The sequence below is a fragment of the Heterodontus francisci genome, chromosome 26 (genome assembly GCF_036365525.1).
Source record: "Heterodontus francisci isolate sHetFra1 chromosome 26, sHetFra1.hap1, whole genome shotgun sequence".
NCBI classification, from domain to species: domain Eukaryota; kingdom Metazoa; phylum Chordata; class Chondrichthyes; order Heterodontiformes; family Heterodontidae; genus Heterodontus; species Heterodontus francisci.
The window spans coordinates 63,269,550-63,289,072 of NC_090396.1; the positions used below are offsets into that span (position 1 = coordinate 63,269,550).

General features: G+C 42.0%; 1 protein-coding gene across 2 annotated transcripts in view; it reads left to right on the top strand.

The window, feature by feature from the left end:
* rptor (regulatory associated protein of MTOR, complex 1) overlaps window positions 1-19,523 on the top strand; it is a 464,636-nt gene that overhangs the window by 392,313 nt on the left and 52,800 nt on the right. The window contains exons 25-28 of one of the 2 annotated variants that reach the window (XM_068058405.1): window positions 3,860-3,965; window positions 7,451-7,565; window positions 7,662-7,786; window positions 16,561-16,665. In XM_068058405.1, the coding sequence (XP_067914506.1) occupies window positions 3,860-3,965; window positions 7,451-7,565; window positions 7,662-7,786; window positions 16,561-16,665 (451 nt within the window). The remainder of the gene's footprint in view (window positions 1-3,859; window positions 3,966-7,450; window positions 7,566-7,661; window positions 7,787-16,560; window positions 16,666-19,523) is intronic. The other variant, XM_068058406.1, reaches the window with a different exon arrangement.

Here is a 19,523-nt window from a genome sequence, read left to right on the forward strand (position 1 = left end):
CCACCTACCTATATTAGTGACAATTTATAATGGCCAATTTACCTATCAACCTGCAAGTCTTTTGGCTTGTGGGAGGAAACCGGAGCACCCGGAGAAAACCCACGCAGACACAGGGAGAACTTGCAAACTCCACACAGGCAGTACCCGGAATCAAACCCGGGTCCCTGGAGCTGTGAAGCTGCGGTGCTAACCACTGCGCCACTGTGCCGCAATACTCCAGGTGCGGTCTCACCAGAGTTTTGTACAGCTGCAGCATGACCTCGTGGCTCCGAAACTCGATCCCCCTACTAATAAAAGCTAACACACCATATGCCTTCTTAATAGCCCTATTAACCTGGGTAGCAACCTTCAGGGATTTATGCACCTGGACACCAAGATCTCTCTGTTCATCTACACTACCAAGAATCTTCCCATTAGCCCAGTACTCTGCATTCCTGTTATTCCTTCCAAAGTGAATCACCTCGCACTTTTCCGCATTAAACTCCATTTGCCATCTCTCGGCCCAGCTCTGCAGCCTATCTATGTCCCTCTGTACCCTACAACATCCTTCGGCACTATCCACAACTCCACCGACCTTAGTGTCATCCGCAAATTTACTAACCCACCCTTCTACACCCTCTTCCAGGTCATTTATAAAAATGACAAACAGCAGTGGCCCCAAAACAGATCCTTGCGGTACACCACTAGTAACTAAACTCCAGGATGAACATTTGCCATCAACCACCACCCTCTGTCTTCTTTCAGCTAGCCAATTTCTGATCCAAAGCTCTAAATCACCTTCAATCCCATACTTCCATATTTTCTGCAATAGCCTACCATGGGGAACCTTATCAAACACCTTACTGAAATCCATATACACCACATCCACTGCTTTACCCTCATCCACCTGTTTGGTCACCTCGAAAAACTCAATAAGGTTTGTGAGGCACGACCTACCCGTCTCAAAACCGTGCTGACTATCGCTAATGAACTTATTCTTTTCAAGATGATTATAAATCCTGTCTCTTATAACCTTTTCCAACATTTTACCCACAACCGAAGTAAGGCTCACAGGTCTATAATTACCAGGGCTGTCTCTACTCCCCTTCTTGAACAAGGGGACAACATTTGCTATCCTCCAGTCTTCCGGCACTATTCCTGTCGACAATGACGACATAAAGATCAAGGACAAAGGCTCTGCAATCTCCTCCCTGGCTTCCCAGAGAATCCTAGGATAAATCCCATCTGGCCCAGGGGACTTATCTATTTTCACACTTTCCAAAATTGATAACACCTCCTCCTTGTGAACCTCAATCCCATCTAGCCTAGTAGGCTGAATCTCAGTATTCTCCTCGACAACATTTCCTTTCTCTACTGTAAATACTGACGCAAAATATTCATTTAACACTTCCCCTATCTCCTCTGATTCCACACACAACTTCCCACTACTATCCTTGATTGGCCCTAATCTAACTCTAGTCATTCTTTTATTCCTGATATACCTATAGAAAGCCTTAGGGTTTTCCCTGATCCTATCCGCCAATGACTTCTCGTGTCCTCTCCTTGCTCTTCTTAGCTCTCCCTTTAGATCTTACCTGGCTAGCTTGTAACTCTCAAGCGCCCTAACTGAGCCTTCACGTCTCATCCTAACATAAGCCGCCGCCTTCCTCTTGACAAGCGCTTCAACTTCTTTAGTAAACCACGGCTCCCTCGCTCGACAACTTCCTCCCTGCCTCACAGGTACATACTTATCAAGGACACGCAGTAGCTGCTCCTTGAATAAGCTCCACATTTCGATTGTTCCCATCCCCTGCAGTTTCCTTCCCCATCCTATGCATCCTAAATCTTGCCTAATCGCATCATAATTTCCTTTTCCCCAGCCATAATTTTTGCCCTGCGGTATATACCTGTCCCTGCCCATCGCTAAGGTAAACCTAACCGAATTGTGATCACTATCACCAAAGTGCTATTTTATTAGAAACAAGCAATGGAAGACTTTTTGAGCCTGACAGATCACAGTACACTTGACCCAAAGTACTCAGTTATATCCCCAAATTTTAGAAACGGCACATTTGAGCACCCACTGCAAGATATTTCTCATGTTGCTTTTTTTCCCAAATAATTGCTCCCATGAATGCTGGAAATCTGTAAAGGATCCCACTTGAGATGTGGACCTTTTGTTAATCTTTCTATATTGGTTGTTTATTGATATTTTACATTTTCAGTTTTTAACCGTTTTCAAAAATTACTTTCAAGCATTCAAAACCTCAGGAAAAACTTTTGTACTTGTTGATATTTTAATTTAAATGTGTGTTTTATCTTTGGTCTGATTCTTGTGAAAATTAGCACCATCACCTTTCAGTTACCTTATTTTTTTTATTTTGTATGGAACAGTGTTAGTATCAGTACTAATTACATCTAGAGAACCATTATATTTTATTTACTATGTTCATGCAAGTGGTGAACTGTGCTCTGCTTTAATTGGGCTGTCAATCAATTACAGTTGGTTTCTGCATTTGATGCATTAATTTTCTGGCCATTAATTTTTTAATGCTGTTAATCACTGATACACAGTGTGTGTCGCAGAATCACCAGCAACCTTCAGTACACCTACCAATTCTTCTGGGATTGATGGGACGATTGTGGACTGGTTTCCCTAGCCTGGTGCCCCACACCCCTGTTGTGGTTTAAATGCGGACAGGGTGATTGACCAAGATCCCTCCTGGGGGTGTGAGAGAATCTTATCTTTTAATGGTGGGATCTAGTGGTAAACCTCTCTGCCCTATCTCCCCTTCTCTACCACCCTTATACTGCCAAATTGTATGTGGTACAGTGGAGAAAAATCCAGGTATTAGGCTCACAAATGAAGACCACCAACTTTGGCAAGGTACTGGGGGAAACTGATAGCTGTGAAACTGTAATCCAGTTGGAGTCGAGCTTTTCCGGATACACAGAAAAGAACTTGCAAAATTCAAATCTTCAAGTTGTAAATAAATAGTAACCAAGTTTATTTGTATGTTATTTCCAACTTTTCATTCTTCAGCAATTTTAGGCTAAATAGCTTATATTTTCCGTTAATATTTACCTATAATTCTAAATGTTTCATCTCAATCCTTTTTGACCATGTCTCTTGAGTGAGGAGCTGTCAATTAATCAGTTAACTTCTGTATTTAATGCATTAAATCCTTTAGCAATTCACTTTTTCAATGGGCTTCATTTGCAGAAGTTAGAGCCGGCTACGTATCAGTGCACCTCACAATTCCCCACCAGTAACTTCTAGGTATATGTAAAACTTAACCTTAATCTCCACAACTGCATCCATGTGCCCTGTAGCTGTGCAAACAATATCCTGTTTCTGCATGTGTGCAACCATTATTGTCCACTTTTCCCTGTATTACAGCAGTGACTACACTTCAAAAAAATATATACTTAGTTGGCTGTAAAGTACTTTGGAACATCCTGAGGCTGGTGAGAGGCACTATATAAATACACATTACTTCTTTCTTCTGCACATGTGTACTGTTGTCAGGATTACAGTAGAGTGAGTGCACAGCAGTGTCTTTCAGTAATGTTCATCATTGAGCCTGAGGCCTCTGCATCAGCCATGAGCTCCAGCCAGTCTGCTGCTTCATTCAGTAACATTCTAACTGCCATTAATGGCCCGTCAGTTAGAGTGTTGCTGCAATTAAAACTGAGATTAAAAATTTGAATCACAATTTTTAAAAATTTCTTGACAGCCCTATTTACATAATTTTGTGGGAGCCAATTCGAGTGCAGTTTAACTGTCTGTGGCTGGGGTCACTGCAAATGCCATTTTATGGCAAAGCTTTTAACATATTTAATGCTGATTTTATGCTAATTGAGCCATTATTCTGTCCAGATTCCAGAGGAACACGATGTTGAGAGCCTGGTGCGGAAGGAGCGAGAGTGGAGATTTTTACGTAACGGACGAGTTAGAAAACGAGCTGGATGGATTATAGAGAAAGGTGAGACACAAACCAGATATAATTAATCCATTTATCACTTTTAATGAAGGGACATTGCAGTGGCAACTTTTCTTTTATTAATTAAACATGCGATATTGAGAATTGTTGCTTGAGTTTATCGTAATCTACAGAAATAAAGTGAATCAGAAATTTAACCTTGTTGCTTTGTATGCTAGATTTAGGAATAAGGCAGCCAACCATGTACAACTTTGAGCAGAGAGCTTTCATTTTTGTACATTTCAATATGGACGTATGAAACAGGATAAGAAATACTGTGATTAACACAAACCATCTTTTAACTGAACATCAATAGAACAGAACCTATATATTGGGTTTTTTGGGGTTATTTTAGATGATGAGGATGTGAATCTTATTGCATTTTAAGTAATTAGCTGTAAGATATGCCTACCAATTTGTAAAGAGTGCTCATTCAAAACACTTGACATCTCATTTACAGATGATCTGATCCACTAATGTCCTTTGGGGGAAGGAAGCCTATCATCCTGACCCAATCTGGCCTGCATGTAACTCCAGTCTCGCACCAACTTGGGTGACTCTTGCAAGTCCCTCAGTTGTATCAAAGCACTGAGCCACTCAGCTCCCTACCTAGCAGCATTGTGGGAGCACTGTCACCACATGGACTGTAGCAATTCAAGTGGCCCATCACCTCCGGACAATTGGGGATGGGCAATAAATCCCAGGGATGTCCACATCCCAAGAATGAATAATAAAAAACACCAATTAACTTTTCTTGCCATTGTTAACAATTTAACTACAATAACTGATAACTTAATAAATTCAGTTTTTCCACCATGCACTGTTTCCAAATTTTGAATTTGCATTTGACCCACAATTGTTTGTGTAGTGAAAGTAAACGTCCGATTTTCATAACCACTAGCAGATCTTCTGTGGCATTACTGATAGTGAGTTGCAGGATTGCTTTTGTAAAAATGGTGCTGTTACTAAACGTTTGGAGATTTATGAGGTAAGTGATATGCTTATAGGAAGAATAGAGGTTATATTGAGTAGACTCATGAAGAAAGGGGAGAAAATAGAATAAGTGATAGGAAGGTGATCAGGTTTGAGAGTAGAAGAGAAAAGAGTCAATGGTAGATTGAGATGGGGAGGAGAAAAGATAAGTGGTGGAAAGCAGAACCGTTGTGTGAGATGAAGTGGAACATAGGGTAAGGGTCATGTAATGAGAGACCTGGGCAATGGGAAGTGAGGAGAAGGGAAGAAAATGCAGCAATAGAGTATCGTAGGGATTGAAATGGGAAGAAAAAGCAGTTAGTGGCAGAGGAGGAAAGATCAGTAGGATGTAGATGGTAGGAAGTTGAATTATGGAAATTGACATAGTAAAGGAGCATGTCAGGCAATTGTCTAGAATTTGTAAAGTTAAAAGAATAAACTGATAGTTAATTTTTGAATTTTGTTTTGAAGAGCATGAACTACAGAGAATAAATGTGAATCCAAATTAGAAATGGAATGAAGTAGGGAGCAATATAAATTAATTCAGTAGAAGCTGGAAAAGAACAACATGATAAAGAAATTAATTGAAGAGTGAATTAATCTTTTGGTATTTGAAATAGACAATTGAACATGCCGCATGGGCGGCACAGTGGCACAGTGGTTAGCACCGCAGCCTCACAGCTCCAGTGACCCGGGTTCAATTCTGGGTACTGCCTGTGTGGAGTTTGCAAGTTCTCCCTGTGTTTGCGTGGGTTTCCTCCCACATGCCAAAGACTTGCAGGTTGATAGGTAAATTGGCCATTAGCAATTGCCTCTAGTATAGGTAGGTGGTAGAGAAATATAGGGACAGGTGGGGATGTGGTAGGAATATGGAATTAGTGTAGGATTAGTATAAATGGGTGGCTGATGGTCGGCACAGACTCGGTGGGCTGAAGGGCCTGTTTCAGTGCTGTATCTCTAAACTAAACTAAACAAGAGCGTGTGGATCATTGGGAAAGGTTACCAGTTGAAAAAATTATTTTCGAGTGAGAATAGGGATGTAATTATTTATTGGTGTTATTGCCATTCCAACATAACTTTAAGCATTGAGAGGATTAGGGAAGAATTTTGAAATAGAAATGTTAATAATTAAGAGGATTAGGATTAGAAGAGAGATAAAATGATTTTTGAATTGGGATGAGGATTAGAAGATGGATAATGATTTTTGAATTGGGATGAATTGGCTGGTGGTCTGATAACTTTGGTGGTACAATTGGAGATTAAGATTATGATATAGGAGAACACAACTGTAAAGTTTAGCTTTGAACCCTCCCAAATCTTCTTGCCACACTACTCGACACCCAGTTGGACCTCATCTCCTTGAGTCAAAGGATTGAATAGTTGGATTCCCTTAGGAAATAGCAATATTCCTTTGGCCATGAGCATATTCTTTTGTTACCGGATAAGGTGTCCAAATCAGCAGTACAGTTATCAGAGCTGGCTGAATGTTGAGCGTGAGCACAAGTGGAGGGAGGACTGGAGCAATAGGGAGGCAGGAGCAGCAGATGTGTTCACAACTGACCAATGAGAGCAAGGAGTATCCCCAGCTCCGAATGGGATGATGCTGAGAGGAAGGACCACTTTAAAGATGAGGGGGGGTCACAAAGAAGCATCAGAGAACAGAATGGAACTTGAGCCACCAGCGCACCTCTAGTATGTAGCGAGGCAGAGGGGCAACACAACGTAAGAAGTGTGGCCAAGTGAATAATGGCGGCAGAATGAGCCCACGAGAGCACAACAAAAGGAGGAGGATGTCGGGTGATGAAATGGTGAGCTGGAGGCCTGGGGCATCCTGGAGGGGGGCAAAATTGAACAAGGTATCAGAAAAGAATTTCATATTTACCTTGGAGAGAAAAAGATAAACCGGTGTCTCATGCCCAGAACTGCTACATTGGAGAGGCAGAGAAGAATTTATGGAGCATTGTTGAGGTTCGAGTGTTGCATGCCTTGATGTATGGGATTGCCCGGGGGCAGCACATTAAGGAAGCTTTGGCAAAGAGGATCGCACGCATGTTAAGGAGCCCACCTGAATTTCCAACTATTCATTCAAGGGCTCCTTCACAGGTATGCGATACTTCCAACTCATTTTTCCTATTTGCAGTGTATGCAAGTGATCCAATATGTCCAGGCACAAAGCAGGGTGCCTGCTTCCATTGTACCTTCCAAGAGCTTGACTGAAGCTATTTTTCTATTCATGTGCAATGTGATCTATCACTTTGCACATAACTTGCTATTCAGCCATTGGGCTTTTCCCTTTCAGCCACCTTCAGCTTTGAGACATAAATCAGGTCCTCCCCACCACCACCCCACCCCCCCTCCCTGGCCATCTGCAGGAATTCTATTAAGGGTAGTTTTACAGTACTATTATGAAGATCAAAGAACGAAGCATGAAGGCTCTTTTGTAACTACTTTTCCTGAAAGAACGTGATTTTTTTTTCATAAATGTGATTTCAGTCAGATTCTTTCTCTCTACCTAGGTATCACAAGATTGGATGATCAGATCTTTATCAACAGAAACCCAGGCGTCCCTTCTGTGGTGAAATTTCATCCTTTTACTCCCTGTATAGCAGTAGCTGATAAAGACAGTATATGGTAAGAGCAGCTCTAGCTACAGAAAATTATTTCAACACAGGAGTTATTCTAAGTCGTTCAACAGTGTTTGATTCATGTTTTGTTATTTCTTTGAAGTTTTTGGGATTGGGAGAAAGGAGAAAAGCTTGATTATTTCCACAATGGAAATCCCCGGTACACCAGGATTACTGCTATGGAATACCTGAATGGACAGGATTTCTCTCTGCTCCTCTCTGCCACAGGTAAAATAACTCGAATGATGTAAGGTACTAACCCCGCAGCAAATAACGTATATTCGTAATCACTAATAATATGTGTCAATGCATAGCTGGGCATTTGCTGCTGACTACATGGATAGTTCAGATTTAAATAGTATTGGACATGATGTTTTTGGTTGCCCACGCCAAGGTTAAGGTGTCGCAGGAATGCTGCGATTCTGAAATATGTTTTCCATTAGGTTTTGGCTATAACTGAAGATTCCAATTGGTACTCTGATCTTCTGAAATCATTTTTTTGAATCATTTGCTAACAGCTGCTGTAATCAGTGCTAACAGTGTGACTGTCTACAAGAAATTGTATTTCTAGGAAATTGTATTTCATGGATTGGGTAACAGACAGAAAACAGAGAGTAGGGATAAATGGGTCATTCTCAGGTTGGCAGGCTGTGACCAGTGGGGTACCGCAAGGATCAGTGCTTGGGCCCCAGCTGAGTGAGTTCAAGACAGTGATTGATAGATTTCTAGTTGCTAATGACATCAAGGGATATGGGGATAGTGCGTGAATATGGCAGTGAGATTGATGATCAGGCATGATCTAGAATGGGTGGAGCAGGCTCGAAGGGCTGAATGGCCTACTCCTGCTCCTACAGGAATCTTCTTTCAGAATGTCACCACAGGATTCTTTACTACATTTTTGTTGTTTTGTCCTTTTATTCCAGTGCTCCACAAATCTTTCTCTGTTTCTTAGAATTAACAGAAATGGTTCATTTTTGCACAGCCTTACTTTCAGCTAAAGAATGAACGCACAAAAGCATGATTTATTGAAGCACTGTTTTTCCTTGAAGGACATCAGAAAATTGCTGGAACTTTCTGAATTCAGCATTGTTGTTTTGCAATCCTACTCTAAAGGCTTGACATCATATGTCCTGAGCTGGGAAGGTTACAGCATGTAATTCTTGTGAAGAGAAATGAAACAATATTGTTAAGCTATATTTAAAATCAGTTTATTTTCAGTATGGAGTTTGTATGATTTATTTCATTCTAAAAGAGTAATTGATATTACATTTTTTTAAAATAACAAAAATACATTCGATCCACATGCCCATGGTAGGCAAGTAGCGATTCTGGCTATTTTATGCTTTTATGAGTACAAAATAGATAAAAAGTGAACATGGACCTTCTCCCTCCAGTGCACAGTACATTTTTGCATATTGCATAAAGTATAATATATACTGATGACATTAATTTTATTTGTCAATGTGCACATCTCAAACTGGCAGGTTAGCAAGATTGCATATTTAAAATTATAATTAGATTAATATTTTTTTGAAGTATGTATTATTAATTAAATTGTATTCACTCCATTCTAGTAAGCCTCTGTGGAGGAAAAGCAAATCCTTCCCTTCCATGTTGAGTATAATTTGAAATCTCTCACTATACAGAATACCCAGTGTATTTTTCTGGATACAATGCTAATCTCATTAAATCTGTAGAAATTTAACTGTTTCTTTACTGGAAGGCAACAGAGAACTAGTTTCAATTGAGCCAATGAGAGTTCACCTAACTCTCTGTTCTCATTGCAGCACAAACTTGCAAGCTCCTACACAGTGCATTTCAACTGATTGAACTGACTGAGCGAAATTAAAACCAGTTAAATAAAACTTCAATGTTAAATTATTTTGTTTAAATCCTTCCTTAAACTTGTTGTCAAAGGTTGTCTTCAGGAGAGGGAAGAACATTAATTATAAAATGGATGGGTTATTTAAGAGGCTAGTATGGTGGAGTTTTTTACTTGGTTATGGTTCTTTTCTTTTGGGCCTCCTTATCTCGAGAGACAATGGATACGCGCCTGGAGGTGGTCAGTGGTTTGTGAAGCAGCGCCTGGAGTGGCTATAAAGGCCAATTCTGGAGTGACAGGCTCTTCCACAGGTGCTGCAGAGAAATTTGTTTGTTGGGGCTGTTGCACAGTTGGCTCTCCCCTTGCGCCTCTGTCTTTTTTCCTGCCAACTACTAAGTCTCTTCGACTCGCCACAATTTAGCCCTGTCTTTATGGCTGCCCGCCAGCTCTGGCGAATGCTGGCAACTGACTCCCACGACTTGTGATCAATGTCACACGATTTCATGTCGCGTTTGCAGACGTCTTTATAACGGAGACATGGACGGCCGGTGGGTCTGATACCAGTGGCGAGCTCGCTGTACAATGTGTCTTTGGGGATCCTGCCATCTTCCATGCGGCTCACATGGCCAAGCCATCTCAAGCGCCGCTGACTCAGTAGTGTGTATAAGCTGGGGGTGTTGGCCGCTTCAAGGACTTCTGTGTTGGAGATATAGTCCTGCCACCTGATGCCAAGTATTCTCCGAAGGCAGCGAAGATGGAATGAATTGAGACGTCGCTCTTGGCTGGCATACGTTGTCCAGGCCTCGCTGCCGTAGAGCAAGGTACTGAGGACACAGGCCTGATACACTCGGACTTTTGTGTTCCGTGTCAGTGCGCCATTTTCCCACACTCTCTTGGCCAGTCTGGACATAGCAGTGGAAGCCTTACCCATGCGCTTGTTGATTTCTGCATCTAGAGACAGGTTACTGGTGATAGTTGAGCCTAGGTAGGTGAACTCTTGAACCACTTCCAGAGCGTGGTCGCCAATATTGATGGATGGAGCATTTCTGACATCCTGCCCCATGATGTTCGTTTTCTTGAGGCTGATGGTTAGGCCAAATTCATTGCAGGCAGACGCAAACCTGTCGATGAGACTCTGCAGGCATTCTTCAGTGTGAGATGTTAAAGCAGCATCGTCAGCAAAGAGGAGTTCTCTGATGAGGACTTTCCGTACTTTGGACTTCGCTCTTAGACGGGCAAGGTTGAACAACCTGCCCCCTGATCTTGTGTGGAGGAAAATTCCTTCTTCAGAGGATTTGAACGCATGTGAAAGCAGCAGGGAGAAGAAAATCCCAAAAAGTGTGGGTGCGAGAACACAGCCCTGTTTCACACCACTCAGGATAGGAAAGGGCTTGGTTATGGTAAACTGGAATATGTGAAGATAAGTAAGTCATCTGTTTTAGATGGGATGGGTTGTGTTTGAAGATATTAAAACAGAGGGTTGAAATAGGAAGCATGGTATTGGAAATTTTGTAAACTTAATACACGGGGATGGCACCAGGCCTTGAAAAAAGCCAGTGTGGAACTGCATGTTTCTGACATGCAATGGATTTCTGGAAAGTTCTACGATCTGGAAATACCCTACTGTTGGAGTGATGAATGTGCTTTTACTTCCAATTTGAGACTATAAACTTGACAACTGTAAGTAGATAATTCTGTAAGAGACAATTTAGGAGAATCTAACCAGAATAAACGCAAAATCCAAATGAACACAACTTAATGGTTTGGGTGTGCTAATCTGCCAAAAGTGGAAAGCAAGGTCATATTACATGGTTTCAGTTGTTAAGAAAGTAGAATATTGAATGTGCAGGACCCATTGAGTTCAGGTCTAAGGAGGTATTACTGATAGTGTGCAAAGTATTGATGAACCTATTGTTCACTAAGAAAAAAAGTGACCTGGAGGTATTGGAAAGACCACAAAGATATGGAAGAAGTGTGGTGCAGGCTTTTAAATCATTGCACAGATGGCTAGTGCTACATGCAGGAGGTCGGTACAAGTATTGTCATCTGGTCCTGTATCTAAATGGCTAGAACTCTTAAGATAGCTTTGATTATTTTATTTTGCTCATTCCTATTGAGTGAGTTGCATTAGTAGCAATGTACTTGTCAGTAACAAAGACTAGAAATGTTTTAGCACTTCAGATGAGTATTAAGTATAAGTTGAATGATAGCATTTCTTAATACACTTGAAAATTTACAAAAGTTTTGTATCTATTATCCTCCTGCAGAAAATTTGTTTTGCAGCAATTTCTAAAGTATTTCATTTAAAACTGATCTAAGTGAAAGCTGTGCCCTACTCAAAGATGCACTTTCGAGCATATGTCCTAGAATAGCTGCTCCCAAGTTGCATTCAATGCTAGAAAACCTAGGCGCACAAAATTTAGGTCAAGCTCCATCCAGTGTACATGTGTGATTCTGTCATGGACTTTCTGCAGTCTTGTACTCCCAACCTCACGACTTGTTAATTCCATCTGTTAAAGGACACTAAATTCGTTCTCCAATCTCTCCTGGGGGTAAAAGTCCACCAATACGGTTAGTATTTCGATTAATGTAATCCCCATTCTCAACAGAGATCCTGCTTTCTATTGAAAGGCTTTAATTGACGTCAAATCAGCTCCCTACTCCAGGAGTCGTCTCTTCTCTCCACTATCCTATGGAAGAAATGTTTTTTTTTCTAACTGCTAACTTTTTTTTTTGCTTGTTTGTGGGATGTGGGCATCACTGCCTAGGCCAGCATTTATTGTCCAGCCCTAATTGCCCTTGAGAAGGTAGTGGTGAGCTGCCTTCTTGAACCTCTGTAGTCCTTGGGGTGTAGGTACACCAACAGTTTGTTCGGAAGGGAGTTCCAGGATTTTGACTCCACGACGGTGAAGTAACAGCGATATACTTCCAAGTCAGGAAGGTGTGTGGCTTGGAGGGGAACTTGCAGGTGGTGGTGTTCCCATGCATCTGCTGCCCTTGTCCTTCTAGTTGGTAGAGGTCGTGGGTTTGAAAGGTGCTGTTGAAGGAGCTTTGGCGAGTTGCTGCAGTGCATCTTGTAGATGGTACACACTGCTGCCACTGTGCGTGGGTAGTGAAGGGAGTAAATGTTGAAGGAGGTGGATAGGGTGCTGATCAAGCGGGCTGCTTTGTCTTGGATGGTGTCGAGCTTCTTGAATGATGTTGGAGCTACACCCATCCAGGCAAGCGGAGAGTATTCCATCACACACCTGATTTGTGCCTTGTAGATGGTGGACAGGCGTTGGGGAGACAGGAGGCGAGTTACTCACTGCAGAATTCCCAGCCTCCGACCTGATCTTGTAGCCACAGCATTTATGTTTCTGGTCAATGATAACCTGCAGGATGTTGTTAGTGGGGTATTCAGCAATGATAATGCCATTGAACATCATGGGAGGATGGTTAGATTCCCTCTTGTTGGCGATGGCACTTGCGTGGCGTGAATATTACTTGCTACTCATCAGCCCAAGCTTGGATATTGTCCAGGTCTTGCTGCATATGAACTTGGGCTACTTTAGTATATGAGGAGTCATGAATGGTGATGAACATTGTGCAATCATCAGCGAACATCCCCACTTCTGTTCTTATGATTGAAGGAAGGTCATTGATGAAGCAGCTGAAGATGGTTGGGTGTAGGACACTGCCCTGAGGAACTCCTGCAGTGATGTCCTGGAGCTGAGATGATTGACCTTCAACAACCACAACCATCTTCCTTTGTGCTAAGTATGACTTCAACCGGTAGAGAGTTTTCCCTCTGATTCCCATTGGCCAGTTTTGCTAGGGCTCGTTGATGCCATACTCGGTCAAATGCTGCCTTGATGTCAAGGTTAGTCACTCTCACCTCGCCTCTTAAGTTCAGTTCTTTTGTCTATGTTTGGACCAAGGCTGAAATGAGGTCAGGAGCTGAGTGGCCATGGAGGAAACCAAACTGAGTATCAGTGAACAGGTTATTGCTGAGCAAATGCCACTTGATAGTACTGTCAACAACCCCTTCCATCAATTTGCTGATGATCGGGAATAGACTGATGGGGCAATAATTGACCAGATTGGATTTGACCTTTTTGTGTACAGGACATACCTGGACAATTTTCTACATTGGGTCAATGCCATTGTTGTAGCTGTACTGGAACAGCTTGGCTAGGGTCGCGGCTAGTTCTGGAGCACAAGTCTTCAGTATTATTTCCGGAATCTTGTCCGGGCCCATAGCCTTTGCAGTATCCAGTGCCTTCGGCCATTTCTTGATATCACGCGGAGTGACTCAGATTGGCTGAAAACTGGTGTCTGTGATGCTGGGGACCTCAGGAGGAGGCAGTCTTCTGGCTGAAGATTGTTGCAAATGCTTCAGCCTTTTCTTTTGCATTGATGTGATGGGCTCCCCCATTGTTGAGGATGCCTCCTCCTCTTGTTAGTTATTTAATTGTCCACCACCATTCATGACTGGATGTGGCAGGACCGCAGAGCTTAGATCTAATCCATTGATTGTGGGATCGCTTAAGCCTGTCTATTGCATACTGCTTCCGTTGTTTGGCGTGCAAGTAGTCCTGTGTTGTAGCTTCAGCAGGTTGACACCTCATTTTTAGGTCTGCCTGGTGCTGCTCCTGGCATGCCTTCCTGCACTCTTCTTTGCACCAAGATTGGTCCCCTGGCTTGAAGGTAATGGTAGAGTGGGGGATATGCCGGGCCATGAGGTTACAGATTGTGGTTGAATACAATTCTGCTGCTGCTGATGGTCCACAGCACCTCATGGATACCCTGTTTTGAGTTGCTAGATCTGTTCGAAATCTATCCCGTTTAGCACAGTGGTAGTGCCACACAACACGATGGGTGGGTATTCTCAATGTGAAGAGTCTCCACAAGGACTGTGCGGTGGTCACTCCTCCCAATGTTGTCGTGGACAGATACAGACAGGTAGATTGGTGAGGACAAGGTCAAATGGGTTTTTTCCTCTTGTTGGTTCCCTCACCTCCTGCTGCAGAGCCAGTCTAGCAGCTGTATCCCTTAGGACTTGGCCAGCTCAGTCAGTAGTGGTGCTACCAAGCCACTCTTGGTGATGGACATTGAACACCCAGAGTACATTCTGTGCGCTTGCTACCCTCGATGCTTCTTCCAATTGGCGTTCAACATGGAGAAGCACTGCTCATCAGCCCGGGGGGGGGGGGTGGTGGGGGACAGTGCAGTAGGTGGTAATCAACAGGAGGTTTCCTTACCCTAGTTTGACCTGATGCCATGAGACTTCATGGGGTCTGGAGTCAATGTTGAGGATTCCCAGCACAACTCCCTCCTGACTGTGTACCACTGTGCCACCACCTCTGGTGGGTCTGTCCTACTGGTGGGACAGGACATACCCAGGGATGATGATGGTGTCTGGGGCATTGTCTGTAAGGTATGATTCGGTGAGTATGACTGTGTCAGGCTCTTTGCTTGACTAATCTGTGGGACAGCTCTCTCAATTTTGGCACAAGGAAAGAATGATAAAGAACTGCAAATAGATTTCCTCAGCTTTTCGCTTCAGAATTGATCAGTGGGATTTGGGTTTTGGCTTTTGCTTTTTTTAAAGGAAAGCATTAATGATGCCAATCTTCGGCATTATTCATTCAAGTGTATCTGAAGTATTTTCCATGTTGTGGAATTTGATCAAGTATGCATAACTCTAGTTTTGTTTAAAATGAAATAAATGTGAATTTTGGGGGGATTTCTCTGGAAATTGTGTTGGTTTTTCATTTTCATGCTACCTGTGTAATTAAATTTATCTGTCCTATGATTATCTCCACGGAAGATTCGTTCTGCTTCCAAAATGTTGTACAGAAGAATTAAGGTGGTAAACTTGTATCCAGAAAAGTACTGTCAAGAAAATAATTAAGTAGCTGCAAGCGATAAGTAAGTGTAAAAAGAACCAGTACCCATGCTGGTAAATGTTTAAACAAGATAGCTGAGAGGCCAAGATTCAAACTCTTTCCGAGCTGCTTGTTTTCCCCAAAATATAAACTGAGCTCAGAACAACTTCATAGCACTGTCTACATCAAGTTCATTCACACTTTAAAATAATAACCTCAATTATTATTTGTAAAAATTAAATCTTTGCAACATAAACCGCATAAATCATGAGTGGCAATGACATAAGAACATAGGAACAGGAGTCGGCCATTTGTCCCTTCAAGCCTGCTCCGCCATTTGATAAAATCATGGCTGATCTGATTGTGGTCTCTACTCTACTTTCCTGTCTGCCCCTCATAACCCTTGACTCCGTCGTCTATCAAAAATCTAACTCAACCTTGAATAAATTCAATGACCTAGCCTCCACTGTTTTCTGGGGAAGTGAATTCCACAGACTAACGACCCTCTGAGTCAGAACATTTCTCCTCATCTCTGTCTTAAAAGGGAGACCTCTTATTTTTAAACGGTGTTCCTTAGTTCTAGTCTACCACACAAGAGATGAGAAATTTTTCTCTCTGAGGGTCGTGAGTCTTTGGAATTCTCTTCCTCAAAAGGCAGTGGAAGCAGAGTCTTTGAATATTTTTAAGGCAGAGGTAGATAGATTCTTGAAACGCAAGGGAGTGGAAGGTTATCAGGGGTAGGTGGAAATGTGGAGTAATTGTAGTTTTTGAGTATTTTGTAAAGATACATTGATAGTGAAACTTCAATTACTCTTAATGATCATGTACTTCATGATGGCATGAAGTTCATATGTCAGTTCATTGGTTACATAATATGTTTTAAAATCTGACCACTATAAGCCAAAACAATTTGAATCAATGCAGATCCTGAATGTACTCAGATGGCTCTTAAGCTCTGTTCAATTTCTGCATGGAAATGAGTTTACTTTGCAAATACTTTTCATTAGCAACATTGAAAGCCCAAATTCTGTTATAAGTCAGACTGCAGTGTGTAACTAGGCTAATCCAGGGCCAAGTGAAGCCACTTGTAGCATTCCAACTGCAGCCTGGCTGCAGTTGCCTTACTCAGCACAGTCCAGAGTATGGACCTGGCCAGAAACTTTAATGTCACACCACATTATGTAGACACGTGTGGCATTATCAGCTAACTTGCACCATTTTAGTGGTGGGAGAATCTTTCACTCTACTAGTTTTCTTTTGAACTAAAGTATTCTTTATTGTAGATTTCATATTTTTGTAATTTTTTTTAGATGATGGAGCTATCCGAGTCTGGAAGAATTTTGCAGATTTGGAAAAGAATCCAGAAATGGTGACTGCATGGCAAGGGTTATCTGATATGCTCCCAACCACCAGAGGTTAGTTGTGCTCCATGTAGTGAAATAGTTTATTCACTTTATTTTCTGCCACTCCAGTGCATCGATACAGCTCTGCATGACCTCAAGTATCACTTTCAGCTTGGAGAGACCTACCAAGCTCTTTGGATTTCTCAAGAGTTGGACATATTCTTCACAAGTCCAATTTAAAAAAAAAACAGCTATGGTCTATAGCCTTAAAGATTTACAATGAAGATGTGTCATGCCTCGATGCACTAAGAACTCTAGATCCTTCACCTGATAGAGGTCCAACAGATTCTTAGAGTATTTCATTGTCACTAGATGCATAAGAGCAGCAAGGTTAACCTGACTTCTTGGGGATAATTTTCCTGATCAGCCAATGACATTAGTCAATTTGGTAAAGCTGCAGCAATTTATCTGAGGGTCCCTGTGTAGATGTTCCTGAATTCAAGAAAGAGATGAATGTTCTGTTCACAATTTTATTTAAATGCTGCAGTGTCATTTTTAAAACCATAAATAAAAACAACAGATTTCTGTTATATGTCTCATCACAGTGATAAATTTAGCTTAAAATGCATCTTTTACAGAAATACATTTTTATATTATACTGAAATTCACCGACAGCATTTAAAAGGTTTAATAAATCATGTTGGAAGTTTATTAGAAATTATTTTGGGGGGGGAAATATTAAGTTTAACTGCCGGAAAAAAACACATGCATGAGAGTCATGTTTCTACTGAATTGCAATTCATTCCTTGCAGAATCACTAAAATCAGTTGTTGGAATATGCTGTTTTGATTGGAATTATGGTGCATTTGGTTCTTGTAAATCACTACCACTGGCTAGAGTAGCAGTATTGTACATTTTTTTATTAAGGATTGGAAAGGTGTTTGACTAGAAACAAGAGTCTTTTCATTCAGATCCACTGGATAGATACACCTGCTCCATCGTCTCAGAACATTAAATAAGATTATTCTCTCTACCGCTGTGCTACATTCCTCCTGGAAGGGATATAGGCTGTAATTCAGTGTTGAACACGTCATCTGTCTTAATTCACAGAGCCTACTCTGTACTGGCTCTGAGCGGCAATAGCATCAAAGTGATGACATTCAATCCCAGTTTGATAACCTCCTTGCAGAAAGAAGTATGTATTAGAAGTAGCAGCTTGTAGGAAGAGAAAAGAAAATTCAAACAGATTCTACAAGATCAGATGTAAAACACATTGTTCTACAATGCTATCTACCTGTTTATTGGAGGTCCAGTTTTAAAAAGGAACTCTGGTTTCAAATCAACTTCTCACTACATAAAATATTGCTAATGTCTAATTTGCAACTCAGGCTGACAGTGAAATTTCAGGGGTTTAGGTTTGCATGTAATATTGTCAGGTATACTGACAAGGAATATTGACAAGGTCCCACATGGCAGACTGGTACAAAAGGTGAAGTCACACAGGATCAGAGGTGAGCTGGCAAGATGGATACAGAACTGGCTCAGTCACAGAAGACAGAGGGTAACAGTGGATGGGTGTTTTTCTGAATGGAGGGATGTGACTAGTGGTGTTCTGCAGGGATCAGTGCTGGGACCTTTGCTGTTTGTAGTATATATAAATGATTTGGAGGAAAATGTAGCTGGTCTGATTAGTAAGTTTGCGGACGACACAAAGGTTGGTGGAGTTGCGGATAATGATGAGGATTGTCAGAGGATACAGCAGGATATAGATCGGTTGGAGACTTGGGCGGAGAAATGGCAGATGGAGTTTAATCCGGACAAATGTGAGGTCATGCATTTTGGAAGGTCTAATGCAGGTGGGAGGTGTACAGTAAATGGCAGAACCCTTAGGACTATTGACAGGCAGAGAGATCTGGGCGTACAGGTCCACAGGTCAGTGAAAGTGGCAACGCCAGTGGATAAGGTAGTCAAGAAGGCATACGGCATGCTTGCCTTCATCGGTCGGGGCATAGAGTATAAAAATTGGCAAGTCATGTTGCAGCTGTACAGAACCTTAGTTAGGCCACACTTAGAATATTGCGTGCAATTCTGGTCGCCACACTACCAGAAGGACGTGGAGGCTTTGGAGAGGGTACAGAGGAGGTTTACCAGGATGTTGCCTGGTCTGGAGGGCATTAACTATGAGGAGAGGTTGTATAAACTCAGATTGTTTTCACTGGAACGACGGAGGTGGAGGGGCGACATGATAGAGATTTACAAAGTTATGAGCGGCATGGACAGAGTGGATAGTCAGAAGCTTTTTCCCAGGGTGGAAGAGTCAGTTACTAGGGGACATAGGTTTAAGGTGCGAGGAGCAAAGTTTAGAGAGGATGTGCGAGGCAAGTTTTATTTACACAGAGGGTGGTGAGTGCCTGGAACTTGCTGCCAGGGGAGGTGGTGGAAGCAGATACAATAGCGACGTTTAAGAGACACCTTGACAAATATATGAATAGGAAGGGAATAGAGGGATATGGGCCCCGGAAGTGCAGAAGGTGTTAGTTTAGGCAGGCATCAAGATCGCCGCAGGCTTGGAGGGCCGAATGGCCTGTTCCTGTGCTATACTGTTCTTTGTTCTGTACAGTGTAATTTTGGCATTCTTGGTTTATTAGTGACATTTCAGGGTTCTTGGCTTACATGTAATATTGTCAGGTATAGAGTGAAATTTGCATTTGCTAAGAACCGCTTACTGTTTCACAGATTATCTGTATCCTTTTGTCACCAGATGTCGCGCTGCTTGCTGTTAGCTAAAATACAAACAAATACAGGTTTTTCTTCTTCCATGGGATGTGAGTGTCGCTGGCATTGTTGCCCATCCCTAATTACCCTTGAGAAGGTGGTGGTGAGCTGCCTTCTTGAACTGCTGCAGTCCATGTGGTGTAGGTACACCCGCA